At 40.5% G+C, this 19,952-nt stretch overlaps 2 protein-coding genes across 5 annotated transcripts in view; one reads left to right on the top strand and one right to left on the bottom strand.

Moving 5' to 3' along the window:
- Positions 1–4,220, top strand: part of skap1 (src kinase associated phosphoprotein 1) — a 38,690-nt gene extending 34,470 nt beyond the window's left edge. For 3 of the 4 annotated variants that reach the window (XM_076887704.1, XM_076887705.1, XM_004565848.5), the window contains 2 exons: positions 3,198–3,300; positions 3,641–4,220. In XM_076887704.1, the coding sequence (XP_076743819.1) occupies positions 3,198–3,290 (93 nt within the window). In that variant the 3' untranslated portion in view covers positions 3,291–3,300; positions 3,641–4,220. Of the gene's footprint in view, positions 1–3,197; positions 3,309–3,640 lie in introns of all 4 variants that reach the window. The other variant, XM_076887706.1, reaches the window with a different exon arrangement.
- A 114-nt stretch (positions 4,221–4,334) lies between these two features.
- snx11 (sorting nexin 11) lies at positions 4,335–17,457 on the bottom strand. The gene is made up of 7 exons (XM_004565846.3): positions 17,286–17,457; positions 15,284–15,323; positions 14,951–15,037; positions 11,902–12,002; positions 10,444–10,539; positions 10,118–10,342; positions 4,335–8,197 (listed from the first exon to the last, which is right to left on the bottom strand). The coding sequence occupies exons 2-7, from the start codon at positions 15,305–15,307 to the stop codon at positions 7,009–7,011; spliced, it is 1,722 nt and encodes a 573-aa protein (XP_004565903.1). The 5' UTR covers positions 15,308–15,323; positions 17,286–17,457; the 3' UTR covers positions 4,335–7,008.
- Positions 17,458–19,952: the final 2,495 nt, after the last annotated feature.

Here is a 19,952-nt window from a genome sequence, read left to right as displayed (position 1 = left end):
GTGGAAGAGAGGAAAAAGAGGAGGTGGAGGAGGGGGTTGGAAATGGGGAAGGAGGGAGGGAGGGAGAGATTGTAACACCCAGGCGGCGGGTTCAGCGGCAGGGCAATGAGAGACTTCCTGCGCTCCATCATGCCCAAGGCCTGCCTCAGTCAGCTGGTGGCCGAGGAAAGATGCCTCATGTGTCAGGCTTATTAGCACTCCCCCTAGTTTGTATGCATTTGGGATTGCACGAGTGTGTGTGTGTGTGTGTGTTTCATGTGTGTGAGGAAAACATGTGGTCAGGATCCGTGCAGATTTTTACACGTGAAAAAGGTGATTTTTTTTTCTTACCTGACACGAATATTGAAGATGTGTTTTGTTTAGGCGGATAATGGTGGCGTGACACGACACCTGCCTTCGCCCACCGCCCTCTGTCTGTCTCTCTCGGTCGCCACATCCAGCCAACCTCGACTCACCTTCTCCCCGCTTCGAGGCTCGGGGTAGCTGTCAATCTGTCCTGCGGGTCGGGGAGCCGTGAGCGATGGGCCTATCAGAATGCCACCATTAGCCAGCCCCCTGAGTGGTAAATAAACGATTGCGCCGGTACACTGCAGGTGTTGTCATGGCAACCCACTCTCAGTGCCAGCCCCGCCCACACCCGTTCTCCCCCACCGCCACCCCACCTCTCCTCTTGGTGGAGGAGTCACCGGGAGGTCAGCGAGTCAGCGTGCCGCAGCCGCCACGACACGGCGCTGTTTGCCCCCCACCACCACCACCACCTCTCCTCCCCTTTCAATTTGCGCCCAGGTTGCAGCAAACACAGCCTCGGATACGTGTCACCTCAGCACACGTTTCCCAGAAGTCAGACCCCTCAGGGAAACCTTATTTTTCCCCCTCACAGGGAACATCTTCCATTTTAGTCCCGAGCCCAAACGTTTATCTGTGCCCCGTTTGTGAGTTTCACGGCCTGAAAGCCAAAAAAACCAGAGGAAAACAAACAGAAGGGTGGGGAGTGGGGGCATTGAGGAGCCTAGTTTTTGTCATTTGGATAATTTAGTCTGCAAGCCTTTTGGAATGTCCCTATTACAGCAGGTGTACTCTGGATGAACCCATTTCAAGTGTGAGGAAGATGGACTCTGCACGCCTGACAGACTTCTACCGCCATTGGCACCCACTCCGTGATGTAGCAGTTGTATTAAAATGGCGACGCTGATAATCCAAAAGACCTTTCTCAGGGAGAATTTGAGACCGACTGCACAGATGGGCCGCGGAGATAAATAAAACTCTCTGTCACTACGGTTGGTGGAATAGTGCTGCGACGCCCCCAAGGGAGAGAAAAACTGTTTCGCTCCCTCTCTCCGATGCCTCCCCCCACCGTCCGTCTGTCTGCCCTCTCCTCCTCCTCTCCTCACGTTCTCCGAATGGGAACCGGAGCCAGCTTTCCGCAACCGGGCTTTTCCCTGCACGGTCTTATGGGGAGCATAAAAAGGCCATTTCGGCCCTAACTTTCCCCTTCGTTATGAGCTCAGACACAGCGAACTGTCAGTTTGTCAGAGAGCCAAGCACACTGGAGCATCCCAGTCAGAGCTGTCAGAGAGGTTTGCAGGGGGAAAACGATGAGGCCTGGGTGGACAATCTGCTTATTGTGGGTACCTGTTTGTGCTGTTAGAACACTTGAGCCTTGTGGTTTATTACCGTCTAAGCGGTTCATCCATCCTCGCTGTCCAAACACCGCTCATTAGCTGCAGGCCTCATTCCTCTGGCTGCAGAGAGGTGTCAGGTCCGGATGATCGGCTAAACCTCCTACACGATGCTTTTCATCATGTCAACAGAGTGCGCGTGAACCAGAACCTGAATCTGAGGCATGCACTCAGCGGAAAAAACCCACCAATTTATTTTACATATGTGTCTGCACGTGTGTGATAAACTGTCCGCACAATCGCGTCGGGTCTGAAAAAGAGGAGAGATGAGTGGCACTGGGGTTTCTGCTCCAGCAGGGTGGCTTGTGCCCCCACTGCCAAGCCGATCGCTTTCCAAATATTGATCCAGTACAGATCTACTCATAGCCCGGCTGCTGTGATCAGATCATCATGCAGCGGTTCAGTCATGTTCGTTAAATGCTTGAAGCAGATTAAATAAGCAGCTTCATTATTTCAATGTACAGGTCTGGAAGCAGTGCAAACTGCTGTGTTCCCTGTATAAGTGTATATCAATTAACTTACTTACATTTGATTCGGCTTAGAGTTAACTGCGATTCTTTCAGCTACAAATAAACACACACAAAAAAATCCCTGTTTTCATAGAGATTCTAGTAGATTTCCTCCATGATAACCAAAGCATATGTTCAACCTCTATTTATTAATTTTTAAAGCCAAATTTTAGCCTCAAATAAATTTGTCTACATTATATTTTTAGGGTTTTTCTTCTAGGATGTTTTCTTTCAGTTCAGCAGATGAAAAATCAACATTTCTGGGGTTTCTTATCTGCACAAAGACTCATATGGTTTTCAGTCACAATACATCCTCCAGATCGATATTTATTGTTTGTTCTTAGCTTGTTTCAGGTTTTTTTTAAATCCCCATTATTATGCTTCTGAACTGTCCTAATTGTAAATAAAAGCTGTAATCATAAGTAATGAAAAAAACTGGTGTTTATGGGATTTTTTTTGAGGCACAGTGGATTTAATCGGTCACCTTCAACCAGCATTTATATTTTCTCTGAACATGCGCGTGAAATAATCCGTCTTTTTTGTGTTGTTTTTTTAATCACAGTACAGAAATGAACCCTCGTTATAATTAGTCTGGGGAAACGGGCCAGCTGTGGCGATGGCTTTGGAGCGGTTAAAAAAAGCTGTTTTATTGTAGACACTCGCTGTCTCGATAGCCTTGTTTACCGTTTGCCTCATTTTTTAATGAAAACCCTGGAGGCTAATACACCAAAAGTGTCCATTAGGAGTGTTGCGCATGGCTCTTTGTGGACGGGACCACGCTCGCCTGGATTTCCTGCGCCAGAGTTGACTTTAAGCATTTGTAACCTGATAGTTTTTCTCTGGGTTTCTGTGTTAAAATAATTCAAATGTCTCCTCTTGTGTTCAGTGGTGTGTCAAATCAGTATCAGTATCAAAGTGCAGGTTTTATGCCTGATCCCGCTTTGTTTACCTGTTCCTAGACGCCCTTTGAGCCTCACCGCTCTGTTTCTTCTTTTTTTTTGGGGCCCAGGAGTACAACATTCACGGGTGGTGGGTCGGCGAGCTAAACGGCACCGTGGGCATCGTCCCCAAGGACTTCCTGCAGCCTGCCTACATCCTCTGAGCTCCAACAGGTACCGAGGTACTCTCTTATCATCAGCATTATGGACCATTACTGTGGCCTAATACACAGAAACGGTCCCCCTGGTACTCATCCAGATTGCCACTGAGGTATATGCAGTCGTTGACCTGCCATTTATGGCATCTGCTGGCTGGAAGAAGTACTGCATAAAGCAATCCGAGTGCTGCAACGGGCAATGGGCGAGGATAAATATATGCAACAGAGGCATGATTACAGCGTCAGTTGTCCTATTTAAGAAAATGATTCCCTAATGCAGTCAGATAGGTGCAGCTTAAAATGAACACTGAATTATTAATGCGTCCTTCTCTGATACGGTTTCTTTTTCTTCACAGCGCTGCGGCTGCCAGCACGTCCTGCCATGAATTACTCTTGACACATCTGTCAGATAAGCGTTTGGCATTTCAAAATTATTCCCCTTTTATACCAATGTAAATTATTATATTATCACCTAAACCTGCTGCAGCTGTACTTACTCTTGTACACTATAAGCCATTTATAAAAGCCTGTTTAAAGAAAAAAAAAATCTAAGTGCACACTAGAGCTGGAGTAATTAGTCTGTTTATCAGTTTTGATAAGTGATCAATCGTCCTAAATGTGAGATTTCTCATTTTCTTTATAAGTCTCAACCACTGTGTAGAAAATTCAGAGAAGTGCCAAACTAAACAGTGAATGTGTTAATTCAAATAAAATGACAGACACATCAATAATTAAAAGCACCATTAGCTGCACTTTTGAGTGATTAAGAATGTTGCATGCATGCATTTATGAATCCACTGGATAAATCTGAAAACAGGACGTTGATTGTTAGTTTATAAATAATTTTCTCATAACTGACATAAGAAACAGTAATGTAAAGTATTTTAATGTAAACTCTGCTCAGAAATACTAAAAATAAAATATTGTGTGCTTTTGTTTCTGTTCTAAAGAAAAAGGGGGATTTTTAAAACTGTTTATTTGGAGCCACTAGGTGGCAGGCTTGCTTCAATGTCTTGAGTCATGTGTAAAAAGCTGTTTAATAACATGTCATGACAGTAAAGAGGACAAGGTTTTATTGAAATAAAATAAAATAATCATGTGCACATGTACATGGATACCATCACTCACATTACCCTCGTACTCTTTGACATCCGTATTTAAACAAAACTCAAAATAAACCCCTGTAGTTATTACCAGGAACAAAACCAGTGAAACGTTAAAATCCCTCCACAGCTTAGATGCAAACAGCTTATTAAAATAAAGTCTGATTTCTGTGCGAAACCTCACAAATAGAACCTGCCGGTCCCTTTTAAATGCAGCTTAAAAGAAGCAGAAGTGTTGTGGGAACAACGTCGCTGCCAAGATGCAGACAGGTTACAGGCAAGACGACCAGAATTTCCACAGCAGGCATTCAGGATGTGTTTGAACTCGCTCATTACGATGCCAGAGGACGACGGCACGATCACACTGGACGTTTCAGTGATCAAACAGGCTTAAAAATTTTGATATAACTGATAAATTACAGGATTTCTTTTAGTGATAACTCAGTTATTGTACCTTTGTATTTTTATTTAGCTTTTACTAGAATTTATTTTTAGCTTCCAGATTAGGTTTGCTTTGTTTTTCCTTTCTTTTTTTTTGTTAATTGAGGTTAAGTAAAATAAATATTAATATTAATTTATATAAATAAAATTCTATATTCATATTCTAATCATATTCTATGATTAACCCAAGGTTGTTAGTTTTAACTAAAACTCTGTGTAATAAAATCAAGACTAACTGAAATTATATTGATAATGATGATTAAAATGAAATAGAAATAAAAAGAAAATTACTTTAACTTCAGTGTTTGTCTGGTAAACTTTTTGTTGTTTGAGATTTAGGATGTCTAACTGCCTCAAAAGGGAAAAGTTTGTACTGTAAAACCAAAAAAAAAAATTTGACCAATGACAAATATCCTTTATATTTTAATATTTAAGTAAACTAAAATCAACACTGACACTAATAAAAACTGAAGTGAACATTTTCAAACCCACTCTGGGAATCAACAAATTGCACTGAAAAGGAAAGAAAATTGAAATAAAAATGAATTCGAAAATACAAAACTGCTGTATTTTAAGTGCATTGTGTAGCATGCAATAATACTCTTTACATGCAGATAGATGGAAAATCCATCATAAAATCCAGTGCATACAGAGTAATGAGTGATTTCAGACACACTGAGTTGTGGAGAGAGGAAAACACAGGTGTGTTAATCATGGCTACATTTCACGCAGGGCAGGTCCTCTTTTTGGATGAACCTCAGTTGACGTGTTTCACAGGTGTCTGCTGTGGAAAAAGGCCCGCTGGAGTTAAAGCTCACATGTGTGAGGAAGAGTAAACTATTCTTAAAAATAACCTGTGCCCATCTTGCCTGAATGGAGTGTATAAATTATAAGTAAAAACTCTTAGTGTGTGTAAAACCATGTCATGGCCCTAAAGGTGCAAGGCATCCATTTCTACTTCATGAAGCTGTATAAACACAAAACAGGAATCACATTGTTACAGATCAGAAGTTCAAACAGGAGCCTCTGTGCATTTCACAGGTTGACTTAAGTGTGTTTTTTCCCCCTCTCATCCTTCAGTAATAAATACCAGTTTAACACATGATCAGAGACGTGTGTACGGGGACTGAACTATGCGTATGCTTGTTCTCAGCCCGAGTATCATCCTGCGTTAGTGACCAGCACAGTGAAAGCTGTGAAGAATTAATATAAGCCGGGTATAACAGAACTATTTAACAGCATGTGAAGCACATTTAAAGAGCAGTTAGGTCTCATTTGAGGCTCCAAATGTGACGAGGAACTCTAGATTTAGAGAAAAGTTCACTTCGTTCAATGTCTGTCGTGAAAGAAAAATGTGTCCACTGATTATTTATTTTAGTGGCTTTCACCATTCCTCCTCTCCTTATTGGGAATTTAGAGATCCCCTTTTCAAAGAGATTTAAATAAAGGTTTTTCACATTGATCTTTTAAGTGCTGAATTTCCACTCTCTCTGTCCACTGTAGGAAGCAGTGTTGTGTTTACAAGTTAACCCCCTCCAGGGTTTTTCTAGGCTCAAAATGGGCCTCAAGAGTCAAAGTCAATGCAAAGACTCTGTGTTAACATGCTTTAACTTACAAAAAGAAAGAAAAAAAGTCACAGTTCTGGTGATTTTGCTTTAGTAGAAAGCCAAAATCAATTTAGTGGGCACTAATTTTTTCATATGCAAGAAAAACCCCGACCTTGTGTTAGCATTTTTGGTTGTTTTTTTCTTTAATTAAATCAGGAAAACGTCTCTTGATGGTCAGTATGAACAGGAACCACAAATTTCACTAAGTTTCAATACAGACACAAAGGAATGTGAACTTATCCTTTAATTTAGGTGGATATTTTTGCCTAAATTCAGCCCCAGCTGTTTCCTTACTGAAAGGCCTCAGAGTATGAACCTAAACTTAACTCGAGCACCTTCTGCTGTTCACTGAAGCCAAATGGAGAAGTGAAGCAGTCAGGAGGGAAATCAGATCCGGTACATAACAGAGAAATTCTAATGTTAGATTCATGCTGTTTTGGAAGTGTTATACCTACATGACTGAGAGTGTGAGGTGTGTCTCGTAACCCTGACGATATGAAGACGCTGTGTACGATGGGCAGAGTTTGGAACCGAGCGTTTGATTCAGTGGATCTATATTAGAGGAAGACTTAACTAATGCACCTCCACCTCCTGAGTCTCCTCTGAAGGTGAGAGCGTGGCTTCCTCCTCGGTACATCTACCGTCACCCAATCCACGAGCGTGGCTGGTTGCTAAGATACTAAAGTCTCCATTTTCAGTCAGATATCCCGCAGTTACAGCAGAGTTAAGGTCTGCAGATTTACTCAGGTCACTGAGGGTGTATTGCAGGTCCTCATCCTCCTGGGCAGAAAGGTGCAGTTTTTCATCAGGATATCCGTTCACCTGCAGGTCCATGATGTTCCTGCTGGATGCCTCCACATCTGACCAGCGAGTGGCGTCTTCAGGAGGAGTCTTCACAAAGTCGTTTGCAACCTGGATCGAGTCGTCTGCCTCCTCACAAACGCTTTCCTCATCACTGACCTTCACGATGCTGTCGTTGGAAGATGGCAGAGAGGAGCTGACCGTGTCGCACTCGTCGCTTTCATCTTTGTTGCCAGCAAAATCCACTTCCTGTGTGTCATCACCATCCTGTACCACCGCAGATACACCGTTCAACATGTGGGCCTCGTCACTGATTTCTGATTCGAGCAGTGTTTCCTCGTTACCTCCTGCTTTGTTGCCTTTTTGGTCGTCTGCGTTGACTTCTAGAACATGAACCTCATTAACCTCAGAGATGACGGGATTCTCGGTACAGATGTTTTCCATAGCTTCCTGAGATCTGGCATCACTTCCTAAAATGTGTTCATCACAGTTATTTTCCTTAAAATCTAAAATCTTCTCAGAATCATCACATTTTTCAGGCTCACAGTTGACTTTTCCTTCATGAGCATCCTCATTACTCTCCTGCAGCTCCACCTTTTCTTCTTCACCTGGAGGTAAAACAATCTTCCCATCGATCACACTGTCCTCAAAGCCGATCCCCGTGAACGTGTGCACCTCCACCGGAGTCTGTAACCTCTGCTGGATCTGCTCAGCAGAGCTAAGACTCTCTGGACTGTCCCCCAGATAAAAGGTTGCCTCTGATGGGCCGCTGTCCTCAAGAACCGTTTCAAGAACGGCCTCAAGATGGTTGCTCTTCTGGGAAATCCTTACTGAGCATTTCTTCCTATGGTCCTGATCATGGACCTCCAGTAAACCTTCTAGAGGGTCAGCGTCACCACATGAGACGAGCTCCGGGCTGATGGTCTCATTAGGTTGTTGGCAAGGTTGATGAGGAGCCGGGCTGTGGAGGAAAACAGGAACAAGGGTTTAGAAATTGTTCAGTTTAAACATTTTATACATTTAATGAGGAGTTGATACGTTGCTACTAAAGGGGAGAGGTGTAAGGAAAAGCTCTAGAATACGGAGACTATGCTGGTTAGCTCAGCTTAGCACAAAAACTCCAGAATGGAGAAGTAATCATCCAATAAATAAATAAATAAATCACAAAATCAATCATCCAATCCCAACAATTTCCATCTTTTTTTTTTGTAATGTGTTAAACAAGATAAAGAAGAAAGGGCTCTATATAACTGCCAACATTCAGCCGAATTAAGAACAAGCAGCAACATGTAGGGCTAAAAATCTGCAGTTCCTGTTATCCGATTGTTCAGTCTGACGTCACTAGCCGTGTCTGGGTCTAAACTCCGCTGCAGGTCCATATATCAAACGATCACTATGGCATTACTGAGAGTTGAAAAACTGTCTAAAGTCTTTCATCTTTAATAAAATGATCAGCGTTCTGCTCTACCAGGTGTAACAATTGAGTTTAACATCCAGGCATCCATGAAAACGGAATTTATGACATTTAACGGAGTTAGAAGTTAGCAGGGAGTTAGCTCGCTAGCTTCTATCTAAATACAATATAGCATGTCCTGACTGCGGGGTTTTGGAAACAAATTAAAACGTACAGCTCTGTTATCACTTCCAACATAAATGAAGACAGAAAACTAAACAGCAGTGACGTTTGTAGGGTTACTGAAGTTGGGCTAGCTGGTATATAATGCTGTGCTACGTGACCGCTAGCGACACAGCTATGTTAGCATAATATAAACAAGCTAACTTTTTTTCCCACTCGATAAAAGTTACCGTGAGTGTTCTCGGTGGTCAGAAACAAATGTAATCGCATGGCAGGATGCTGTAAAAGGACCAAACTTCAGCCAGGAGAACAACTGAGATAATCCATCCACAATACGAGGTTAGTCATTCATATACTGCTGCATGGGCTGGGCTGTAGTTACATCCTAAGGTTTTAAAAACTGATCTTAAATAAATGATTAGTGGTAATAAAAGCCGAGGGAGGTCAACAGTGATCACTGACTGTTTTAGGAGCTTTTTGAGATCAAATAGAAGAAAATACAAAACATTAAACATGTTAACAATACAAAAGCCATATTAAACGCAGACTACTTTAGACCCGGAAGTAGGATTCGTCACGTCATCACTTAACAACCGGATGGCCACTTGAGGCTGGCTGCAAATGAGTCAGTCCCCCATAGACATTGTTAAAATGCCCAACTTTACTACAGAAAAAAAAATACAATGGTCTAATACAAAAGAAGGTTTTGGCCTCTTTGGGTAATTTTTTTTTTAACTCATCGATTTGGAAACTTCTAGACTTCACCTGGCCTTCTCCACCATATTTGTAGTACTTTTGGAGTATTTTTAAAGTGATCTGTTAATATTGTCTGCTTTGTGTTTAACTGAGCTAATAAGTTTGTGACTTTTGGTAAGTGAAATTCTGGATTTTTTTATTGGTTATTTAGGAAAACTTAAAATTCAATCCTCTTGTGCAAATATGGATGCTGCTGGCTTAAAAAAACAACAACAACATCAACGATGACAACACCAACAACAACAACAACATGGTAGCTGCTAAATGTTAATGCTGAGGCTTCAAATGTCTCAGTTGGTGAATATAAATAGTCTATTGTTTACAATCATAGACTGTATATAAATGATGGACAAACATATAGACATGTTATATCTACTCTCAGGTTTTAACATGGAAGTCTATTAGATTGGCTCACTTTTGGAGTGAGCCTCAAGTGGGCATTAGAGGTACTGCAGTCATTGTTTTTAGCCTGTGACATTGGTTGCTGTTTGCAATACACCCGTATGCATAATCATCTCTGTAGGTACCGTTCTGATCTTTTTCACTTACCTTTCCATTGATTCGTAAGAAATGGTCAAACATGGCTCCTTGATCAAATCGTCCTCCTGTGCCTGAGCTAGTCCCTGATTGGACGAGGCATACGTGAGGATGGCATCTGTCACGGAGTAAGGGGTGTGGCCTTGGACACAGTCCTGGATGTGACCGACTGGCAGCTGGGTCTGTAGAAAGAGGTGGAGCTGGCTGTCTGACAGACAGACGGTCATGTGCACCACTCTACAAAAAAACAAAAAGAAAAAAAATGACAGAGGTAAAACAAGATTAGAAAATGCTTGTTTAGACGATCAAATACTGATTTTAGAAGAAGGAGAACTGACTTGTCCAAGAAAATCTGAAGTCCCTTTCTTCTCTTCTCCAAAAAGTCCTCATTGTTGAAGGAGAAGAAGGATTTCCCTGGAAGATCTGGGACTGGTCTGTAAGGATAAATAATAATAATTATCCATGTCTGTGGAGATAATTATGTTAAATCTGGCATAGAAACACTGCTCCAGAGGTGCATCCTCATATTTGAGGTCACTGTTTCTATAAGCAATCCCAGTGAACCAAAGCACTCAGTCGCACTTTTTTTTCTGGTTGGTTCTGTGTGTCATCACTGAAGAAACCTGAGATTAAAGGATCTTTCAGACATATCTGTGAATCACACAAAGCTTATCTCATAAAGTCCAACAATAAAAACATGGAGCTGGAAATGAGCAGAGTAGAATCACGTTAAAGCAGATGAGTTTCCTGTTCAGTCCCGTTTTAATTTTGTTTCAGTAAATATCTGGCTCTTAGCTGCTAAATGCTCCACACAGAGCAGCTAATGTACATCCATTTATTTTCTTAACCGTTTAACCACTAACATGGGCTGAAGCGTATCCGGCTATCACAGAGAAATAGGCAGGTACACCTCAGATAGGACTCCAGTCTATCACAGGCCTAACCCTCTAATCAGAATCACCAGTTAACACATGCAAATCCAGTGAGTGTACAGTCAGAGGAAAGGAGGAACATGCTTCACAGAGCTAAATGGAGTCTTGTTTCAGGCATCCCTCTACTAGATGAGACACAATGCATCTTTGTAAAAGACAGCCTTAGATCACTAACAGACATTTACACAAAATGTTTAATTGTTGTTGCTTTTTGTTTCTCCAGACTTTTTTTTTTTTAAAGTCCCAAATAAGTCATCCACGTTGATTCCATGTCCATTTCTCTAAATAAGGTTTGTACATCTTGTTATAGAGAAGGGGGGTGGGGGTTAACTGACTCTGTTGTGTAAAGCACTTTAAAAGAAACAACACAAATATTCTTATTTTAAGCATTCTGGAAATCCAGGATGCTTAAAAGTCTTTTCCTGATTGTTATTTTGGGATTAATAAACCCTGGGTGGCGACCTGCTTTCATCTCCATCTTTGTCATATCTCGTCTATAATATCCAGACAATAACTTGAACCTGGTATTCAATACCGCTGCACAATCCACTTTGTATTGTCTCTGTCCTGTCTTTGTTTATCGTACAGTTAATATTGTATAGTTATCATTATAGTATTGTATAGTTACTAATTAATACCTTTTTAATCCCTTTATTGTACCGAAATTTAGCACGTTATTTATTTTATAATGTCTAGTTTTATATCTCTTGGAGATATATCTTTTATATACTAATAAATGCACCGTGGGAGGCTTGGGGTGAATTTCGGTACACTGTACACTGTGTATACTTCTGTATTGACAATAAAGCTCTTGAATCTCTATGAGGACCAAAGAACAGAACAAAACTGGACCAGCTGACTTACACCAAACCGGCGTTCTTCTGCAGCTTCTTCTTGAGCCACACAAACTCACTGTACCGCCGCCGCACACAGGATGTCTTGGCTGTGAAGGCTTTACTGTTGGTCTGAGAAAAAAAAAAAAAAAAAAAAAGTATTAAAAATGGGAACGTTGGTGATATTTTGAGGGCTTTTTTCATAATATAATTAAAATCAAAAGGCACAATAGCCTGACGCCAATAGAAAGAGAAGGGGAAAGAGGTGTTGTTCTCTGTGCCGGAAATATTCAAAACTACATGAAATGCAGATTCTTTCAAAACAGAAAATAATAATCCCCAAATATTTCACTTAGTCCTGCCTAAAAACATAATAAAGAGTCAGATATTTTTAGGCCAGTGGCTGGGTTACATACGGGCCAGGTTTTTAGTAAACTCATGCCACTGATGATCACACTCATGCTGTGACTTTAGTGAGTCATGTTGCAGCTGGTGAAACTGCTGCTGAGCTTATGAAGTTATCACATGTCTGATTTGTTCCAGTAACATGTGACACTTTCTAGTCATGTCTACATAACAACGAGGTCCGTGGTTTTTAAAGAAATAACAAATAGAATCCAAATTCATGCTTTTTAAGATGTAAAATAAAATTGAATTAGGAGCAAACAATGTCAAAACTACAAGTTTAGAGAAAGAAGAACGGAAGCGCTACAAGGTCCTGACATCTGATCCCACAGCACGCTTTGGTGATGCAGGTAGGATTACAAAGGTCATGGAAAATGTGATAAATATCATCTGCAAGTATACCCTCAGGGAAAAAGAAAAAGCAAAACAAAACAAGGTATTGTGGTAAAATGATATTTTAACTTTGGTCGTTTCTTTAATCCAAATTAGTTAAAGAATAATGTGTTCGTCTTAAAAATGTATTATTCATTCATTCATTAATAAGCAATCTACCAACACCTGTGACCTGGTACATTCTAATCACCTCTGTCAATTCTTGATATATATTATTATGTATTTTTTATATATTGTGCTATTTCTTAAATGTGTAAATCTGTAACATTTTGTAGTGTTAAATAGTCGACTCTGTTACTGTACTGGAGCAACTGTAACCCACATAATTTCCTTAGGGATTAATAAAGTATGCTGATTCTGATATAAAACACCGAGGGTGATCAATGGGCTAAAATTTTTAAATTTCAACCAACAGGTGAACAAAAGTGCTGCTAAAGATCTAAACTTCTTAAAGATGATAAGAGAAAGACTTTAGAGCTTTCTGCCGCCTGCCTAACAATAATGTGTCGCCTCCTGCATCTCCCCATTAGGTATCCTTTATATTGGCCTTCTACAGATAAAGGTCGTGTTTAACACATGTAAAGTCCTCACGCTTTCCAGAGTTAACACCCAGAAGACCCCTTGGGACCTTAAAAGTAATAGTTGAGCGGGGAAATTATGAATTATGCATGAAATTAGGACAAAGAATGCGCTTTGTCCACTTAAATTTACAGAGATCTGTGCATTCGCTTTTACTTTCAGCCACTTGGAATGTATTTCAAGCGTCTACTTAAATTAAATCCCATTTATAGAAAAATGCACAGCACTTGTGATTTCCCTTTGTTGGAAAGTCAGAACCTCTCTGGTGGGTCGCAAAAATGTTTATATGCAGGAAAACCCCTGGTTAGATTTAGACACAGAGAGAGCTTAGGCAGTTAAATGTTGGACAGGTTTATAGTTCCTGTGAAGTAAGAGGCAATAAAAGTGCTAACTTTTGTCCTAAAAAAAGTATTCTTGAGGAAACTGTCTCACCTATGCAACACAATAACATGTCGACAACAAACAAACCCATGTAAGATCATGTGAGGTTGCATAGTTTTAGCCAATATCATGAGTCAGCTCCCACAAACACACAGACACAGAGAGGAAATCCGCCCAGGCATGAAGCCTTGCTGCTGAAACAGCATTCCTCGGCACGGCTGGTGTCTCCATAACAACGTGAAACTCCTCCCCCCCTAAAAAAAAAAAAAACATTCAAGGAGCGGTAAAGCCCCGACTCTTTTATACTCTTATCTGTTAAAAAAGTTTGCGGAAATCCTTGAGGTGTTGTTTCAGGGAGAAATGTCTTTATGTGTCACAGACTATTTAACATTCAAGTCTGTGTATTTTTTGCATTTTATCTGCACTGTAATCACTGCAAACAGTTAGTTTGCAGTACTCCATCCATCCACGCAGGCATGCATGCATGCATGCAGTGAAGCCAAAACCTCCAAAACTCCTGGGAGGACTCATGCATGTGTTGAGTTTGCCTCTTCATTGTTGGACACCAGCACCCAGGAGGCATCCTAGTGAGACAGTGCACCACCTCAGCTGGCTCCTTTCAATATGGTGGAGTAGCGGCTACATTCTGAGTCCTTCTCAAATGACCGAGCTCCTAACCCTAGCTCTAACGGAGGCACTTGCAGCAACAACTCATCCCTGACCTGTAGTGGGTTCTGTGAACCAGCTGAGAACTATGACCTCAAACTTGGAGGTGCCAATTCTCATAGCTGCGACTTGGCTACACCCAGAAATCCTGTCCATACAATTTTGATCCCAATCAGTGAAAAAAAATTAAGTCCAGTGAAGTCCAACACCTACCGGGAATGAGTACAACCTATTACCGGCAATGAGGACCAATGGATTCAAACCAACAATTTTCCTGCTCTGAGGCAGCAGTGCTTAAACACACATTCACTTTGAATTATGACTCTGGTTTAATTAGTTGATATAACCTAGTTTAAACTACACATTTCTGCTTATAAATGATTATCAAAAGACAATAAATTTTTTTTAATGTGTTAACAGTCAAACGGAGACGTATGTTGACATAAAACTACTTGTAATGCTCATCTGTTATCTGCACTATAATCACTACTACAATTAAAGTGTGGAAAGAAAACCCTGTGATGTCCCAGAACTGTACGTGTTCTCTTCAGGTGTTTATGTTTTTTGGTCCAAAACTTTAACCTGAATGAAAATCTTTAATCACCCACAAACGCTGTGGCCAAACATTTCTGCTGCTGGTTCATTTTCATACTCACATGCAGGAATATTTTATAATCCACATAGGAGTTCCAGGAGCCTTCGTTCTGAATGCGGGGATCTTGAACCCGCACTGCCACAAACTCCTGAAAGATAGACACACAAAGCGTGTCAGCAGTGCTGTTTGCATGTGTGTTGTGTCATTATTGTGAAACCACCACACTGTTGGCACGACACAGGCCTCTTCTGCAAACGTTGTTTTTTACAGAGGCTTTTACCCATCAGTCTGTTGTTCTCCAGTTTAGCTAAAGGCTAGTGTGAACATGTGTAGAAAGCAGAACTTGTGTTGAAAATTAAAACATTTAAATAAGAGAGAGAGAAAAGGTACTTACATCTTCTTCGTGATTACTGATCATCCTACCGAGTGCTGCACTGCAAAGAGAGGAGCAAACAATCAGATCAGCTGCGTTAAAACCTTTTGAACATTGAGAAAGTTTCACCAGTGGCGTCATGAGCTCATGAATCACCCTTTGAAAGAGAAGCTGGGCAGCTCAGCCTAACTGAGTCACTCTCACACTCACACTTCTATTTACCATGAGTAGCCCGCAGCCACTCTTCCACAGAGGGGAGCATGTGTGAAGTGAGATTAACATGCAAGCTTAAAGTCACAGTTTTTTTGCTCTCTTTTTACCCTGACAGAGAAATGAATACATTAACTGGTTTAAAATAAGCTGCAAGCACCACATTTTCACTGATTCTTTTAATTTACAGTACAATCCAAGAGTGATACAGATTCTCCACTGAGGAATACCTTTTAAATGCAACCTGCTGAGTTGCATCTTACTAACAAGCCCAAAGGAAGCTGTGGAGACATGTTACAGCAGCATTTCTATTCCACTGCTGATGCAGAAAGTGCATCAATTTTTTTTCCTGCTTGCTCCTAATATAGATGCCAAGTGCATTTTACACTGCTGGGAAATGCAGATAATAGTACACCCATAATTTTCAATTAATACAACTAATCTCACTTTGATCTAATCAAAAACTAAAGTGATTTCCACGTCTTCTTTGTTAGGCTACATGGCAGTGCTGGAGCTAAAGGTGCTAAGCTTAAAGCGATCCAGTTTAACCAGCTGCAGTGTCAATGTGCAGATGTCATGTTAGAAATGAATGCATAACCGATTTGCAGCACCAATGTTACCTTTTGTATTTTATTTTATTTGTAATAGGCCATACTCAGTCGGTCCAATTTGTGCAAAAATAACACCCTGCTGTTTACGTGAGAGAGCTCACAGCCTAAAGCAGGCAGCCCGAGTTAACCAATAACGCTGATAATCACCATCATGACACCCGTTAACGCCAACTGGGGTTTCAGGTTTTTGTTGACACAAGGAAACCCCAGCTATGTTGAATTTTCTTCATAGTACACCTCACAGGACTAAAAGTATGCTGTTTAGTCTGTTTCCTGCTTTGCAAGCTTCCCTGTTATCAGTAACCAAATACTGGAAGTTGGTTAAACCACTGTCAGTTCAATTCTTTAATTTAACTTTGACTGACTGGTTTCTTCCACCAGTTCTTAAAACTAGTTTGAAAATGACATAACACTGTCTGAGTGACACCTACACGAAACCCAAAAGTGTCCACGTGTATTGAGTCTTGTGAAAGTTCAAAGCAACTGAAAAAGGGTATTGATACTCAGCACAAAGTGTAAACTATGACTGCATCCAAATATCAGCTGAATATCAGGACCAAAATCCACCACGAAATTGGTTATTGGTCTAATTTAGTATTGATATCACCTCAGAATTTGCCAGTCAGCGCTTCCTTATTGTAAACAATATGTACACGGGGGTTTTCAGGCAAAAATCAGACAATATGTGACAAAGAACATGCTCTTAATTTTTTTTGGCCTAAAAAAAATTTCCCCATGTAATGGTGGTTTTGTGGCCAGTCTTAAATATAGATTCCTCTTATAAAGTGCACTAGCAAATAAGCTATAAATAACACACAAGCAGGATGCGTGAGTTCAGCAAAAGAAAAAAAAAACGATTTAAAAAAGCCAGGATGATCTACATGTACATAGCTAGTCTCAAAACAATCAACACAACAGGGACAATCACTTTAAATCTCCTTTTACTGTTACAGACACTTTTAACAGCTATTCTCCACCAGAAACACCGCGTAAATGTGTTTTTCTCTGCTTTAGCTGGCATTTCTTGAACCAGTTTGATAACAATCGAAAACAACCACATATGAGCACCCACTTGGAAGAGGTGAAGACTTAACAACAACGTGTTTCGTTTAGTTTCCTGGCCTGACTAATTGTACTTTTCAACAAGGTGGCTAACAAACAAACACCAGCTGAAGGGCTAGCTCCAGCTAGCAGGTACTTACTTTCATACGTTGGCTGCTGTGGTCTCGCCCGGTCGGCTGTGATCGACGTTGCTGGTTTCGTTTGTCGATATTTCTGCTCGATTTGGCAACAAATTCTTCAAACACAGAGGACTGTGTTCACCGGTAGCTCCTATCTCCATTTCGCAAGTCACAAGCTCCACCCCTGCGCGTCACGTTTTTACGTCACCGCGTAGTGCAAGGTAGCACGTAAAGAGGGAGGGGCGTGAACAAAAACCCGCTGGCTTTGAAAAGCTAGCGGGGTTGTTTTCTTTTTCTGTTTATTAGTAAAAACAGCAAACGATGATCAAATTGTTTTAATGTAATGCTCAGTTTGCTTAAATATTATGAGTAAAAGTTTAAAGCGGGTAAATTTGGCTCTGTGGATGCGGTACTGTCCTGAGATAACTGAAATACTGATTATATGTAATTCTTTAAAATATTTAATACCTCTATTCTTAAACAGTTTTTTGAAAGATATTTGTCAGGCACAATAAAGTTTTATTTACATCTCAGTCAGTCAAATAAATGCTGCTTGACTGTTGTTGTTGTGTGGTAGGTATGGTCAAACGGAAAATACTTTTTTTTATGGAAGCATTTTTTTCCACCACAGAAATTTTTTACCACATCAAAATTACTCAAAATCTTATTATCTCGACATTTCAACTTAATAATTCAAAGTTAGGGTTAGTGATTAAGATTAGGGTTGTCTGGGGCTTACTAACTCTTCTCAACATTTGAGAAAATAACTCAAAACTTACCCCAAAAAAAGGGTAAAACTCCGACATTTAAAGTTCTTGACTCAAAATTTAGACTTAAAAATGGCAAAAAAAAAAAAAAAAAAAAAAAGTCAAAATACTGTGGTGAAAACACACTTCCACAATTTCTGACATCTTTCTAAAAGCACTACTTTTCATACTTTATATAAACGTAACTAAAATACTTATTTCTTATAATTGGTAATTTATTTCAACATGTGAACAATATACAAGTACATTTAGAAAAGAAAATAAGAGAGAGAAAAAAATACTATACAAATTACATACAAAAAAAAAACAATCAGTACTTGTGCTCAGTGCTGAGCAAGAGCCTGGATCCACTGCTCATTTCTTTATATATATTTTAATTCTTTAATACAATCTGAACTCTAGGAAAGCGTTTAATATAGTTTTAAGTAGTTTGCAGGAACAGTTCCCTAATCTTTTTTGAGGACTTTCTAAGCTCATCTTTGGATGCTGGTTGGTTTTTCTTCTGTTCTTTGTCATGATGATGCCACACTGCTTCACTAATCAGAAAATCTGGATCTTTTATTATGATTCTGCCAAAAGCACATCAGAATTATATGCTGTCCCATTCACTGCAAAGAAAGCACTCTGACCATTCAAAAAATACTAAAATAAGAGTTTCTAATAAATACAGTATAAAAATATAAATGTGTACAAATGTGTGTGTGTGTGTGTCTGCCTGAGTCATTGTAGAGTGCACTGTAAAGTGTACTGTTTGTTTCAGCTTTTATTATCCTGTACTGCCTTCCTGATGCTAATAGCTGGAACAGGTGATGTCCTGGGTGGGATGCGTCCTTCAGGATGCTGTGGGCTTTACTTTGGCAGTGGGACCTTAGAGATCCTTAAGGAGAGAAGAGCACAGCTGATGATCTTCTGTGCTGTGCTGATGACCCTCTGGAGTGCTGTCTTTTCTTGAGCAGTGCAGCTGACAAACCCCACTGGCATGCAATATGTCAATACACTCTCAACAGAACATCTATAGAAGGACATCAGCAGCTCCTTGACTATAGGGTGTTGTTTTAGTACGAAGCAGAACGCCTGCTATTCCTTCAGTAAGATTGAGGTCCGTGCTTCCAGGAGGCCAGTGCATGACTGATAGAGTTGCATTGTGTGTTTTTCTATCCAGGTATGCTTTTACTGCATTGGCAGTGTTTTGGGATGATTGCAAAATGAAGCCATTGCCTATCAGATGCTAGATGGCAGGACATCAAAACCTGATGGTAGTTTTCTGCATTCATAATTCCATCAGTTTTTAAAAGTTCCCCAACACCACTGGCTGAAGTACAGCACCAAACCATGACATAGTAGTTATGTTAGCAACCCAGTCCCTAAAAGTAAAAAGCAGCCAAAGGGAAAATATATGAAAGACCCCCAGAAAGCCTGGAGAACTAATTCTAAAAATTACAAGACAGTCTGGGTCCATGGAAGCAAAATATATGGATATAATCAGTGGCACATTAATGTGTATGTACATTTATTATTAATGAGATGTAAACATTTTTCATGACACAAAACTATAATAATTTATGGTCTTTCGCGCTCAATTTTGGTCCCTTATCGTTGCAGTTTTATTTGTCTAATCATTTTTCATCTTTATCTTTTTATGTATTTATTTCGTGTATTTTTCTGTGATATAAAGAACACTGTATTTAAACAGGGTTAGCTCAGGACGCCCGCCGCCTCCCTGGGACCCCGGCAGTACCGCTTGGTAGTCCTCCCCGCCTGGGTATTTATCCAGCTGTGCACAGATTTATAAAGCACCTCGAGCATCTATAACCTGTGTTTATAACGCAGGGAGGTCCGCTTCGTTCATCTCCAGCCCGCCGTTTGCGCGCATGCTGCTTCCGTAGATCTGTATATCGTCCGCACTGAGCGCGAGTGGCGC

Source organism: Maylandia zebra, linkage group LG8 (assembly GCF_041146795.1).
Source record: "Maylandia zebra isolate NMK-2024a linkage group LG8, Mzebra_GT3a, whole genome shotgun sequence".
Classification (NCBI taxonomy): Eukaryota; Metazoa; Chordata; class Actinopteri; order Cichliformes; family Cichlidae; genus Maylandia; species Maylandia zebra.
The sequence above is the reverse complement of the archived record's forward strand: the minus strand, read 5'-3'. Positions and strand labels throughout refer to the sequence as shown.

Coding starts and splice junctions, on each gene's coding strand:
- snx11 (XM_004565846.3), bottom strand. CDS start 15,307: ATGATCAGTAATCACGAAGAAGAT. Junction 12,003..14,950: donor ATTATAAAATATTCCTGCAT/GTGAGTATGAAA, acceptor TTTTTTTCTCAG/ACCAACAGTAAAGCCTTCAC. Junction 8,198..10,117: donor TCTTACGAATCAATGGAAAG/GTAAGTGAAAAA, acceptor TTTCCTCCACAG/CCCGGCTCCTCATCAACCTT.